Consider the following 14,365-nt stretch of genomic DNA (forward strand, 5'->3'; position numbering starts at 1 on the left):
GCTATCTTTGAGAAATCTTGCACGAAGCGTCGATAATAGCCGGTTAGACCAAAGAAACTTCGAATTTCTGACACATTAGTAGGTTGTGGCCAATCTCCGATTGCTGTAATTTTTTGGGGGTCAACCGAGATGCCATCTTTGTTAATGACGTGACCGAGAAAGTGTACACTAGTGGTCTAGAATTCGCATTTCTTTAACTTGGCATAAAGTTTGTGATCACGTAGTGTTTGTAGAACCGTTCGCAAGTGCTGCTCATGGGCCTCTGGTGACTTGGAGTATATGATGATGTCGTCAATGAAGACGATGACGAACTCATCAAGATAGGGTTTGAACACTCGGTTCATGAGGTCTATGAAGGCTGCTGGAGCATTTGTGATGCCAAAGAGCATGACAAGAAATTTGTAGTGCCCATAATGGGTTCTAAAGGCAGTCTTTTCGATGCTTTCCGTTTTGACTTTTAGTTGGTGATAGCCATATCGCAAGTCGATTTTTGAGAATACTTGGGCGCCTTGAAGTTGATCGAACAAGTCATCGATTTGTGGCAGATGGTACCGATTCTTGATGGTGACCTTGTTCAGCTCCCGGTAATCGATGCATAATCTTATCGTGCCATCCTTTTTCTTTACGAACAATACTGGAGCTCCATAGGGTGAGGTACTAAGTCGAATGAAGCCTTTGTCCAGTAGTTCCTGGAGTTGAGTCTTCAGCTCTTTCAATTCTGTCATCGACATGCGATAAGGAGCTTTTGATATTGGTTGTGTGCCAAGTTGGGTTTCAATGGCGAATTCGATTTCTCAATCAGCCGGGATACCAGGTAGATCTTCAAGAAAGATATCTGAGAATTTTCGAACCACGAGGATTGCATCAACGGTGGGGGCCTCTTTTTGTGTATCGATCACATAACAGATATAACTACAACAACCTTTTCGTAGAAGTCGTTGGACTGTTATGGAAGATATAATACAAGGAGTGTTTGAAACTCCAGTCCCATCAAAGACAAGCTCGGGTTGGTTTGGCAACCTAAGGGAGACCTTTTTGGCTTTACAATCAATAGAGGCGTGGTTGGCAGCTAGCCAATCCATATCTAAGATCACATCAAAGTTCCTAATGCGGAGGAGAATCAAGTCTACATATAAAGTTTTGCCTTTTAAGGTTATAGTACATGATCTATACACCTCAATATTATAGGCAAAATTACCAGAAGAAAAAGACACAAACAATATATATCCTAAGGGTTCGGGTGTTGATGCCAACTTGGCAGCAAAGGGTGGTGCAACAAAAGAATGAGTTGACCCAGAGTCAATGAGGACATGAGCTAAATGACCATAGATAGAAAGTATACCTGACACAATGTTTTCAGTAACTTCTGGTTTTCTAGGTACCAAGGCAAAAGCCCTTCCTTGGCATTTTTGGTCTTTCCTCTCTCCTCCAGGTCCTGCGAGATATCTGACTGGGCCAGAGGGGTTGGCTATAGGATTAGTCAGCTTTGGACAGTCCCTCAGCAAGTGGCCCACTTGATTGCATTTAAAGCATATTCTTATGTCTCGATAACATTGTTCCCAATGAGCCTTCCCACAAGTAGGATAAATTGGAATAGTGCCACCTCGGGGATTGGTAGGACCTTGATTTTCTGAACTGGTTGTGCCCGTGTTCACCTTTTTGGGAGGCGTAACACCAGATCTTCTATTGTCTCTTTCCTAGAATCGCTTCTTTTGGCTTGGTTCCCCGGAACGCAAGGTTTTAATCCCCTTTTCTACAATGTATGCTCGGTCTATCACTTTCGTATAGGTTGGCAGTTTCAAAACCTCGAGCCTATCTTTAATTTCAGCATCCAATCCTGATTCGAATTTTTTTGCTTTTCGAGTTTCGGTGGGGATGACGTATGTCGCAAATCGAGCAAGTTGTGTGAACTTGCTCTCATATTCAGCCACCGTCATGATTCCTTACTTTAGATGTATGAATTCTGATGCCTTCTATTCCCGCAATGAATCTGGGAAGTATTTTTCATAAAATACTTTCAAGAATCTTGCCCAAGTCGCAATTTATTCTTTCTTTAGAGTGAGAAGTCACCATTCCTGTGTATTATCTTTGAAAGTGAAAATGGCAAAAGTTACCTTCTGTCTTTCGGTGCAGGGTAAGGCGCGAAAAATCTTTTCTATGTCTTTAACCTAAGCATCTGCTACCATTGGGTCTGGATTGCTGGTAAATGTGGTAGGTTTCAGATCCTGAAACTGTTTTATGGTAACCGGCTCTTTTCGCTGTTCCGGCATCCCATTGTTGATGTTAGTCTGCAAGGCTTGCAAAAAGCTAGTAACCGCTCTTTCCATAATTCTTTCCATCAATTCAGTACCACTGACTGATGACTCACTTCCATTACCATTATTGGCCATTCTACAAAGTAATAAACGAGGCATTACATCCATAACGCAACATATATATAAGCGTATATAGCGCAATATATATATATCTATATAATTTCAACTTTACTATTTTTTTGCAATTAATATTACATCCTTGTTTCAAAAGTCAAAATATGTTAGTGTTTTATCCTTGTGGTACAACAAAACAAAAAACAAAAAAGACAACAAAAAAGGATTAGAACACATCATGGTTAGTGTACAAAAAGGTTTTCTTTTACCAAATCTAGAATGGTGGGTCAAATGGGCCAAACAACCATGGGAAGTAGTGTTGCATAAAAAACTCAAATTCTCATCCTAACTAGACCACACCAAAACACATCCACGCTGCCTGAACTGTGAAAATGGAGACGGACTGCATGTATCCCAAAAATGCTCGATCAACAATCCAGCCGGGTGTCTCGATATATGATAGGTCATTACTAAAGTCAACATTTTGAATATTAATAATCTCCAGGGGTTAGGGACAGTGGTAAAAATGTAGTCCTGGGGGTACACGTTTCCCCTTCTTACCACAAAATCTAAGGGTAAAGGGCCTACGATGTAATGCGGACGGTCATATCCTAGAGCAATGCCGAGGACACGAGTGATGCTAAGGACACGAGTGAGTCCGAGAAAGCGTCTGTGCGTATGGGTACGGCTCTGCCTCCGTAGTAAGTATGGGACATCAGTGGGATCAGTCTGTATATAGATTGGCCGACCCATCAATTGGGCAAGGCCTGGATGCAGTCTTCTAATTATATCCTTTGAATGTCCCCATCCTTCAGGTGAGGCGGGGGCGGGGTGCTCTGCTAAAATCTCATCCAAATTAATGGCCCCAAGCTCATCCCAAAATGCCTCATTAAGGTTAATCTCGGACATTCCTATATCACCAGAATAAACGTGACATTTTACATAAAAGGACCAACGTCGCAGGTAAATATTTATTTTTTTATTTTATTTTATTATGTTTATCTAGTTACATAGTTTTATTTATAGATTTATTTATAACTTTTCAAACTTTCTGATCAAATTAAAATAGTATTTTTTTTGTTTTTTATTTTTGAATGAACCATTGCTCTGATACCACATTTGTCACGACCCAACCCTAGGGGCTTAGGGCTAGAATCGTAACTCACTACTTTATTCTAATCGTGGCAAATTAAATGGCGCAGGCAGAGGCAAAAGGGAATAAAAATAATTAAACATAAAATTTACTTTATTTTACTATTTTAATAAGAGAAAATACATTTATAGGGATTTTATTATTTTATTATTCAGTGACCGGCCCTAAATAAAAAAAAAAAAAAACAAAACAAAAGGGAGCAAAAATAAAATAAATAAAAGGAAAAAAAAAAAAACTAATGGTTCAACATCCAATTCTTGCGTAGGTTCCACTACGTTAGGTTATTGGTCTCCCTTATATCTTGCCACCTGAAAGGGTAACAATTATAAGCATACAGCAGAGTGAGAAATATTATGCCAAGAGTATAGGGAATACAAAATAACTAGGGATAGTTAGTTAAGCTAAAACATTTATACAACTTAATTTGTATGAACAAATTATTCAAAGTGGCAGAAACTGAAATACGAAAATTATGTAAATAAATAACCATAACCACGGTACAGAATAGAGGTCACATGAGTAACAGTCAGAACAGAGGTTAATGGATCCATGACAAACAGAGGACCACAAAGTGGCCAAATAGAGGCCAATAGTTATTTAAGTCCCCCAAGGCGTGGAACTCCCGTTGTGGTACTTACAAAATATAATTGTTTATAAGGTCATAGTCAAATATATACTAAAATTTAAACAAACATATTCATGGATTTCATTTTAAACAAATAGAGTTCAGAAATTAGTCCACGTAAGTGAAATATTAATATAATTTATAAAACATAACTTGTATAAAATAAATTATGGTAAGTCAAAATATACATAAAATATATTATGGTGACTCAATGTATAATATAACTTACTTTAATATTAATTCTTACTATTTCCCTCCTATTTACGCTAGCTTCTCGAGATCACTTCCTTACAACTTTTTTTTTTTTCCTTTATGCAATTTGCAGCCCCACTCTCTCTTCTTTCTTCTCTCTTATATATACACAAGCACCTGATGCCTAACAAATGATGACTCACTTCACCTAAGGCCTAGACAATACAGGTGGCGCAACATCCTTCTCCTGGAGGGATTTACAAATCTTCTTAATTAAATGTTAGTTAATTAACCTTATCACTTGCTGTTAGCCTTATCACATGTGGTATGCTTATTATTATTACTATTGCCTACAATTATTATCATTATTATTCTTATTCCATATATTTATTTTATTATTATTGTTATTAGTATTTATTTATTGTTTTAATAATATATTATCACATACAACCACAATTATATATAATTATAAATATTTATGTGGTGTTTAATTAAATGTTTAGGGTGTCACATCCTTTATATAGAACCTTCTTGGTAAGCTTGCCCTGTATAACAAAGGAATCAACATCAAAAGTAATGGTGCACTTGTTGTCAGCAATTAATTGATGAGCTGACAGAAGATTGGAAGAGATAGATGGAACATGTAACAAATTGTTAAGTGTGAAAGGTATAGTGGGAGTAGGAAGAATGCCATTACCAGTATGATGAATAGGCAAGGTGGAACCATCTCCCACAGTGACTTGATCAGGACCATGATAAGGTTAGTAAGTATTCAAATTTTTGAGATCATTAGTAAAATGATTTGTAGCAGCAAAATCTAAGAACCAAGTAGAACTGTCTGGTGCATCAGTAGGAGAATTATGAACAACACTAGCTGATGATGAGGCAACATAAGCCCTGGGATGAGTCCTAGATACAGAAGAAGAAGGTGAAGGTGCTTGAAAGGTTGAATCTAGTCTATGCCAACACTCCAAAGCTGAATGATTAGGCTTTCCACAAATTTGGCATAACAAAGAGCCAACAGAGGACTGATGAGGAGATTGATATTGATGTGAAGACTGATATTGATGTGGAGACTGAAACTGAGGAGATGTTCTGCATCCACCTCTGTTCTGTGAAAATCTGTTGCCATGACCATTGTTTCCATTATTTCGACCGCTATATGAACCATGACCTCGATATCCTTCTCTCTGAAACCCTCTGAAACCTCTATAATTCCCTCGAGTAGCTGTATAAGCAAAAGGAAAGTCAGATGCATGAGTTTGCTTGAGAGAGGTTTTAACATGAATGGATTCTGAACACAGTAGAGCAGATAAAGCAGCAATAGAAATAGAATCAGATCTAGCTCGTATAGTAGTTTTGAAAGCATTATATTCATCAGGTAAACCATTTATGGTGAGCAAAACTAGATTCTCATCTTCAATTGGTGAACCAGCTAAACTCAACTAATCAGAAATAGCCTTGATTTAATTCAAATAGTCTTCCATAGTAAGATTTTTCTTTGTAATATGATTAAGTTTGTTCTTTAGCTGATGGATATACGATTGAGAAAGAGATGTAAATTGAGCAGCTGGTGTATTCCATACCTCTGAACTTGTACCACGGTGCAAAACAGAAGTGAAGAGAGATGATGAAAGTGTAGCAGTAATACAACTCAACAAATGTGCATCAATGGTGATCCAATGAGTATATGCTAGATTCAGGACAGGATTACCACGTGCATCATTGATTGTGGAAGAAGGACAGAGTACAGAACCATCAACAAAGACTATAAGCTTTGTAGCTCTCAGGATATTCTAAATTGACTCTTCCAAATGATATAATTCATAGAATCAAGTTTGATTGGAACAAAGGAGTTCAAATTGGAAATAAGAAGAGTGAGATTAGAAGGTAACATAGAAATATTGGAAGAACCTGTAACAGATGTTGAATCTGCCATTGTTATAGTAGCTTCTTGCAAATTTGCTGCCATTACTGTATCTCGTTGAAGATACAATGCTCAGAGGAGCTCACATGGCTCTGATACCATAAATGGATTTGAAAAGAATCATATTTTCATTCAATGAGTTTAAGCAATACAACTGTGTCTCTTTATACAAGAACTATAACTACCTAACTCAATATACTAACTAACTAACCATGGTTATGTTTACATAACTTCCTAACAGATTTGTTCTAACCACCATAAGTGGATTGTAACTGTCTCAACTTCATACACGTGCTTAGCTCTTGAGTATTAGCAACAGATGGTTTGTCCAACTCCTTGACCTGTAGCTGAGGCTTGAGCTGCAGCTGGTGTAACTCTTGTGACTCTGTCTCTTTTGGCTTGAGCTGATCTGTCTCTTTTGGTTTGAGCTGATGTAGCTTAATACTAATAACCCTCCAAATACATGGCCTACTATTGACACATCTATTAAAAATGGCTCAGGAGTAATTGGAAACCTATGGAATAAGAAAGGGCAATTAAATCAAGGTCTCACTCTTATAAAAAGGATTTGTAAAAAGGTCTAAACAAATATTATAGGAAGCACCAAATGAGTGGGGTGGGATGAGACCAGTCCCCCAATTGCCCCATTTGGAACTTTCCACTGATCAGTACACCATTCCGTGTGGTGCCACCGGTCAATAACAAGTCCCAAATGAGTGGGATGAAGCAAACCTTGTGTCCAACCTAAGGGACCAAGTGGTCCCCACCCACTCCCAATTGGAGCTTACCATTAGTCGATGAGACTATGTAACAATACCACATGGTGTCACACCATTACACCTAATATCCTCAATTCTCGAACAAAATTCAGCACCTTGAATATTATAGTCACGCCTAGCCTAGAATTTAAGCTTAGTAAGGACCTGAGAAGCACGAACACTCCTATGGAGGCATGTCATATTAGACATGCACTCAACAAACACTCCTAAAAGTGTGTCGGACACTTCTTTAACATGTCTTGATTAAAAATTTAAATTTATAATATCGGGCTTTAGCGATGCTACTTGAACCCTCCGAACATGACTTATGTGATGAATCTCTCCACAGTAATAATATTTTGCATTCTCTTAAATGCAACTTGTGTATTCTAATTATGTTTCAAAACATTTATAAGATAAATATATCATATATATTTCAATGTTTTACAATATTTCTATTTTCTTTAGAATGCAATTATTCCATGAATGATATCGTCATATTTAAGTGATAGAATAAATGGAATTTTAATTTTAATTAAAATTATGTAGCCTTTTTTTTCCCCCTATTTTTGCTACCTTTGAATAAACTACTCATGTATTTGACATATAATAAATTATAAAAATACAAAATTTTAACCTGTCCCAAGTGTATTGTGTCCAGCATTTGTTGAAAATCATTGTGTCGGTGTGTCACATGTCGCTTGTTTGTGCTATTATATTGCCTTGCTCTAAATGTCTAACAAATAAACCTCTCAAGCATGCTACTTTGAAGACAACATTGGCCTGAACACAAACTTCCCGGATCAAAACAAGTGATTTCTTAGGTTCCTAAGAATATTTGTTTATTTTTTTTTCTCCTTACAGGTTATTGATAAATACTTCTTTCCATTCAAGCATATATGTTCATAGGCTAGAAAGGTTGAGTAAGAACAAGCTACAAAACACAACTAATACAATTATACAACACAGAAAATCAACATCTGGAGTAATGGAAAATCAGCAAACTACAATAACGAATTCCACTTCCATACAGGCAGTGCCTTTGTAAACTATGAAACATTGTGCACGCATCAGTGAAAATAAAAATGTAGTTAGCTTCTTGCCGAAGGTAGTCATTCCACAAGAACTCAAATACGGGATCTCCTAGCAAAAAAAGCCCAATTCCTTGACACTTAGCTTGTGTTTGGAACCCAGATTCATTGAAGAAAAATGAAATAGAATTACTTATACATACTCGTTTTTCATAGGTAAAACCAAAAAAAAAAAAAAAAAGGATTTTTTGACCAATACATATTCATTTTCTTCTTACTTTCCTAAACCAACCAAAAAAATAATAATTTGCTACGTTATTTTCTTTTCCTATATTTCCTATCCTTTTTTTCTTCCTCCACAAATTCAAGGTCCAAACACAACCTTGAAACACAAAAACAATCACTTAAATTATTTTCAGCAATGAGTACTCAATCTACATAACTCGATTTGATTTTTTTATAAGTAACACATGATTTGATAATCACACACATAATGCCTAAAAAAATATTGATCATTTGTCACCTCATTGTTTTTTTTTTTTTGGATAAATAAATATTATTGCCAAAAACATCAAGGAGATGTTGAAAAAATACAAAGCAAGAGCCCCAAAAAAACGAAAAACACCTAACCAATCAAATTATCTAGCAAATCCCAAAAAGCAAACAAATTCGGATCCATCCTCCTAGACACCCAACTATACAAAACTGAAAAAAAAACATAGTCTCTAACCAAGAAAAACACCGAGCAACCCCTTGAAAAGTGCGCCAATTCTGCTCTAACCAGATCTGCCACATTAAGCACAAAAAGGCCAAATCCTAAGCCTTCTGCCCTTTTCCTAATCCGACCCTCTCCCCCAGTTACAAAGAACCTCCAACACCTCCTTTTGCAAAACGCACACTACTCCAAAAGTATAAAACATAAGCACCCATAACAGAGAAGCCATCGGGTAATGAATAAGCAATTATCCATGGACTCCGCATTACCACAATACACACAATACCAATTTACTAGAATATGATGATGGCGAACCAAATTGTCAATAGTGAATATCCTGCCAACAGTTGCCATCCACACCAAAAAAACCACCTTCAACAGAACACGTATAACCCAAACATGGCGCCAAGGTAACTCCCTCTCCGCCCACCCCCCAAAACCTTGTAGAACGACAAGACCGAAAAAACACCTTTTGCACCAATTTATCACCTCATTGTCCTATCCTTTATTTTAAGTATAATATAAATAATTCTTCATTTAATAAAAGTAGGCTTGATAAATCATGCCATGTAGTAACAAATAAATCAACTATAGAGGCCAAGCAGAAACAATGCTGAATTTTCAAGCCCAGGCCTCTTGATGCTATTATTGATTATTGGTGCATAAATTCTAATAATGATAAAGTCTAATAATATATATCATTCAATGATATGTATAAAAACTTAGATACAATCCTTTACATGCAGATGGCCAATAAGAGCATGTTATAAGTGTGCCAAATCTACTAATCAAGCCAACATATATGAAAAGCATAGCATTAAAGCCAATATTCATGAGTGGGCAAGATGGCCAAATGGTTTGCTTTTATTAGCCACAAGCACCACCTGCTCCTAATAAATTATACCTAATTTTTCCCTTTGACCTTAAAATTAAAAGATACCCATTGGTTTTGGGCTAGGGATCCCAGTCCCAAAAAAGTCTTGTTCTGCCTATCCCGTTTATCTCTCTCTCAACCACACAATATGATTTTTTCCAAATTAAAAATTATACTATGTGGCTAGAAGATGCATGAGATAGCGGGGCAGGCTAGAGAGGCTTTTTTCGAGACACAGAATCCCAGCACTTAGTTTCCTGACTTTGGGATCAAAGGCTCTAGTTCTAAGAAAAAGAATTCCCATAATTTCGACTACTTGCTTTTTACACTGTTGTTTGGAGCTCGACACAAGAAGACAGCTCGCAAAGACGTTAAGAGAGGCATTTATCATTTTTCATGACCAAAATTTGGATAGTCCAAGCAACACCAAGGTCTACTGGAACTTGGGCTAAATACAAAGGCTAAGCTTTTTCTTTTTTAATCAGCAAAACAAAAGACTTTATTGATGTAAGAATCTACTATAAGGTACAAAACAAATTACACCAATAAAGAAAAGGAGAGTGCAAGAGCATCACAATGAGCTAAATCATCCCAACTAGGTTGGCACCAAAAAGTCCATCCTATCATTTGCTAGTACCCCCAAGTTGGTGAGGAACCAACGAAAGAAACAGACCAAAACACCACTGTGTTGGTGCTAGCTGTAGGTCGGCTTTTGGCGCTCCCTTTTGGAAGAATGAAATAGCCCTTACAGTTCGGACTCCACTTGTGTTGGTTCTGATTCTGATTTCACAAGTGCAATGTGAAACAATGGAAACACAAAAAGAGTTCAAATCCGGCAATTTCTTTTGAAAAATCGATGTTTGAATCAAATGTCAAAAATGGAATGCTTTGCCAGATTTCAGAGTTGCCAACTAAATATTTATTTTTGGAAATTTTAGGAAACTCATGACTCATGCCAAAGGCCATTAGTCCGTCGTTACCAAAGTGTCTTGGTTCGGGAACTTAGGTATGAGAGGGGAAGGTCAATAATTGAACACCCCACTCATCCGATCAAAGATCGGCCTCTACTAATCATGATGTGGTTTTTATGTACAGTATATGTTCTTATTCTGATTATTTAATAAATCCTAAAATTTATTATGTGAAGCATACAAGGTATAGACTAGTTTGCTCAAATTGGAACAATTCAATTTCATTTTTGTTTCTCGAAAAGGGTTTGAATTTGCCACCTCAAGTGGGCTTAATTTGCCACTTAACAAAGTGGGCTTAAAGTTTGTGAATTTGCCACTACAAAGTGGGCTTAAAACGTACATTCGTTGAATCATTCCAACAAGCCTTTATCCACAGACATTCAAACAGTTTATCATTTAAGCAATTAGCCTCATGGTAGCATGCTAAACATAATAAGAAAATTATGTACAAGCGGGATGTTAAAGCATAACAACTCAAATATTTACCGACGTCCCGCGAACAAGCTACAAAACAAAGTTAGAAAATATGCATGATTCCTAACTGTACAATATGACAAATGCAACACATGTGATATGCAATTACTAGGCTCGGCTACTAATATGGCATATGAAATGATTTGATTGCATGCGGTCTAAGCATGTATTCAAAGAAGTATTTAAACAACAATGCGAATTAGAATGATGCGCTGGGCCTTGGTGCATGCAATACAAGTGGATGCAAACATGAGTATGCTAAATTAAACATGATGTCCCTAATCTAACCATCATAAGCTGGTAAATAAAAGAGAGAAAGACATGGGGTTGGAAAACATACACATTATTACAAGTTTGTTTGCCCTCGTGCAGGAGGGTTCGAATGTCCAAGTGTCCAAACAAATAATTATTACAAAGCCGAATGAATAATAAATGAAATGGGCTGTCTAATTTATTACAATAATTGATGTAAGGCAAGCCTTGACACAATAAATTCGGTATAATGTCCGACCGAATTCAATTAATCATATTGGTTCTTTATGTCGGTTGTAATCCAATTTTATCCAATTTTATTAGCCTTTTTTTATTACCTGTCAATTTCTTTATCTTTTCTCCTATTTGTGCAAAAGTGATATTTATGTCCACTAAGTCTAAAATGCAATAAAGAGAAACAAGCATCAACTTAACCCGAGAAAATTTTCTTCGGGAGAAATTACAAAGGAAGAGTCAAACTTATTTACAAGCGATAAGGGATTCCAAGTCAAACTCAAGATGTGCAACAAGGACTAGTCAAACTCAAAAGAGTGATAATGACTTAGAAAAACCCAAACTTGAGTGATAATGACTTGAAATCCAAACTTGATAATAAGTGATAATGACACTTTCCTTGGTAATTTCCAAGGGTCAATTAGTCCCTTAAAAGTAAAAACACTGATGAATAAAGAAAAATGAAAAATAAAAGATTGTGCTTTAGTATAAGAACATGTATACATTTGGGGTAGTGAACCTCCAAAGAATTTAAACCGTTAAGTAAGAACGTTTTATGCTTTTGGTAGTAAATCCTCTAAGAGATTAAATCAGTAAGCATAGAACGTTGTATACTTTTGGTAATGAACCTCTTAAATATAAAACGTTTTATGCCTTTGGTAGTGAATCTCCAAAGAGATTAAACCATTAAGCATAGAACGTTTTATACCTTTGGTAATGAACCTCCTAAGCATAAAACGTTTTATGCCTTTAGTAGTGAATCTCCAAAGAGATTAAACCATTAAGCATAGAGCATTTTATACCTTTGGTAATGAACCTCCTAAGCATAAAACGTTTTACGCCTTTGGTAGTGAATCTCCAAAGAGATTAAACCATTAAGCATAGAGCGTTTTATACCTTTGATAATGAACCTTCGAAGAGATTAAACCATTAAGCATGAAAGAGTTCCTTTTTTATACTTGAACCACAATCTTAATTTTTCACAACTTTTTAATCGAAATAAGCAAAGAATGGATGGAGGTTGTAGAGATGATTATGCGAAATTGATTAATTGATTAGTACAAACAAATTTGATATTTAAAACATAAATCATTGAAATAAATTAAATAGCCCCCTAAATAGCATACAATAGTGCTAAAATTAGAAACCTACCACTTTTACTATTCACCGTCGGAGGTTACTATTCACCATCGGAGGTACTATTCATCGTCGGGGTTACTATTTACCGCCGGAGGTACTATTCACCGCCGGAGGTTACTATTCATCCGGTGGGGTAAATTATTTAAAGTAATAAATTACAACAGTTTATATACAATGTTTAAATTACAGCAGATATGTGGGTGGTGCAGCCTTCCCATTAAAGCGATAAAAAAAATAGTTATGAATATAAGTAAATAAAGTATTTAAACAAATTATATCACATTTTAAAATTAACTGAAAATTTGTGAAAACTCACCTTTTGGGGAAATGATGAATTTTCTGAGTCATAAACTTTCTTTTGATTACTCTCAAGTCTGTGGAATGCGTTCTCAATTCTCAGTCCAAAATTTGGAATTACAGCTTTAGTGGTTGGTTTTTGAATGGTGTATTGATGAAATAGAAATAAAAATATCAAAGAAAATATTTTATTTTCCCTTTCTCTCTTCTCAAACTCTCTCGCCCCACTTCTTTTTCCTCTCCCTGATTCTGATTAATTAGTTTTATTGTATAATATTTATATAATATAATATACATATAATATATAAAATACATAATTTATACCAATTTATATAAAAACACTAAAAATATGAACAAACACATAAAATTATGCAAAATTACAAAATACTAAACTAATGAAATATTTAGTAGTTTAAAACAATTTAGCCATCATGGTGAAGGTTAGGATTAAAGTTCAAATTCCATCTCTCTTACTGAGGATTCTGTAAGAAACACATTCTAATTGTCATCATCGGGTAATCAAAAGAAAGCGCCCAAGTCTTAGGGCCGGTCAAAATGGGGTGTCTACAGTTGCCCCTCTTTGACAGAGAGCTTGAAGTCATTTCATGACGTGAGTGAATGTCAAAGTTCGAAGACGACCCTTTTGACAAGGCCGTAAGACTTGGGCAAACAAACAAATGTGCAAATGTAAGTGGTTGGACCAAAAGGTTGCCTACGTATCCCGTTTACAAGGAATCAAACCTGCGTAGTTCAGGGGCAAGATGCAGAATGATATGCACAAAAATATTGGACTTACACGCGTCGCGAAACTAGTAAATTCATGATCATGCAAAACGATGCAACGAGCAATAATAGGATGACAATATAGGCAACAAGCCTCAAGCTTAAATCAAAAAAGGTCTAACCGTGTTTCACGCGGAAAGAAGTAAGCAAACATTGATCCTAAATACTCTTCACATGAAAGGAGGAAAGATATACTCTAACCACGCTAAAATCGTGAGAAGAGTGAGGGACTCTAACCATGCTGGAATCGTGAGAGGAGGAAAGAAAAATTCCAAAGACGCTAAAATTGTGTGAGGAAGGACACATTCTAACCACGCTGAAATTATGAGAGGAAGAACACACTCTAACCACGCTGAAATCGTGAGAAGAGGAAAAACAAATTCCAAACACGTTGAAATCGTGTGAGGAAAGACACACTCTAACCACGCTGAAATCGTGAGAAGAGGAAAGACACACTCTAACCACACTGAAATCGTGAGAAGAGGAAAAACAAATTCTAAACATGCTGAAATCGTGTGAACAAAGACACACTCTAACCACACTGAAATCATGAGAAGAGGAAGGGACTCC

At 36.2% G+C, this 14,365-nt stretch overlaps 1 protein-coding gene across 1 annotated transcript; it reads right to left on the reverse strand.

Moving 5' to 3' along the window:
- Window positions 1–794: 794 nt before the first annotated feature.
- On the reverse strand, window positions 795–1,937 carry LOC145803726 (uncharacterized). Its single transcript, XM_082897062.1, has 2 exons — window positions 1,806–1,937; window positions 795–1,655 (listed from the first exon to the last, which is right to left on the reverse strand). The coding sequence occupies exons 1-2, from the start codon at window positions 1,935–1,937 to the stop codon at window positions 795–797; spliced, it is 993 nt and encodes a 330-aa protein (XP_082753188.1).
- Between the last annotated feature and the right edge of the window lie 12,428 nt (window positions 1,938–14,365).

The sequence above is a fragment of the Camellia sinensis genome, chromosome 12, assembly GCF_055761805.1.
Source record: "Camellia sinensis isolate YWXY chromosome 12, ASM5576180v1, whole genome shotgun sequence".
In the NCBI taxonomy this organism is placed as follows: Eukaryota; Viridiplantae; Streptophyta; class Magnoliopsida; order Ericales; family Theaceae; genus Camellia; species Camellia sinensis.

Bases quoted from the DNA above. Each gene is read 5' to 3' on its own strand.
- LOC145803726 (XM_082897062.1), bottom strand. From the start codon at position 1,937: ATGACGGTGGCTGAATATGAGAGCAAGTTCACACAACTTGCTCGATTT. The intron at 1,656-1,805 runs GTTTTGAAACTG...CCTCCCAAAAAG, and splicing joins AAATTAAAGATAGGCTCGAG to GTGAACACGGGCACAACCAG.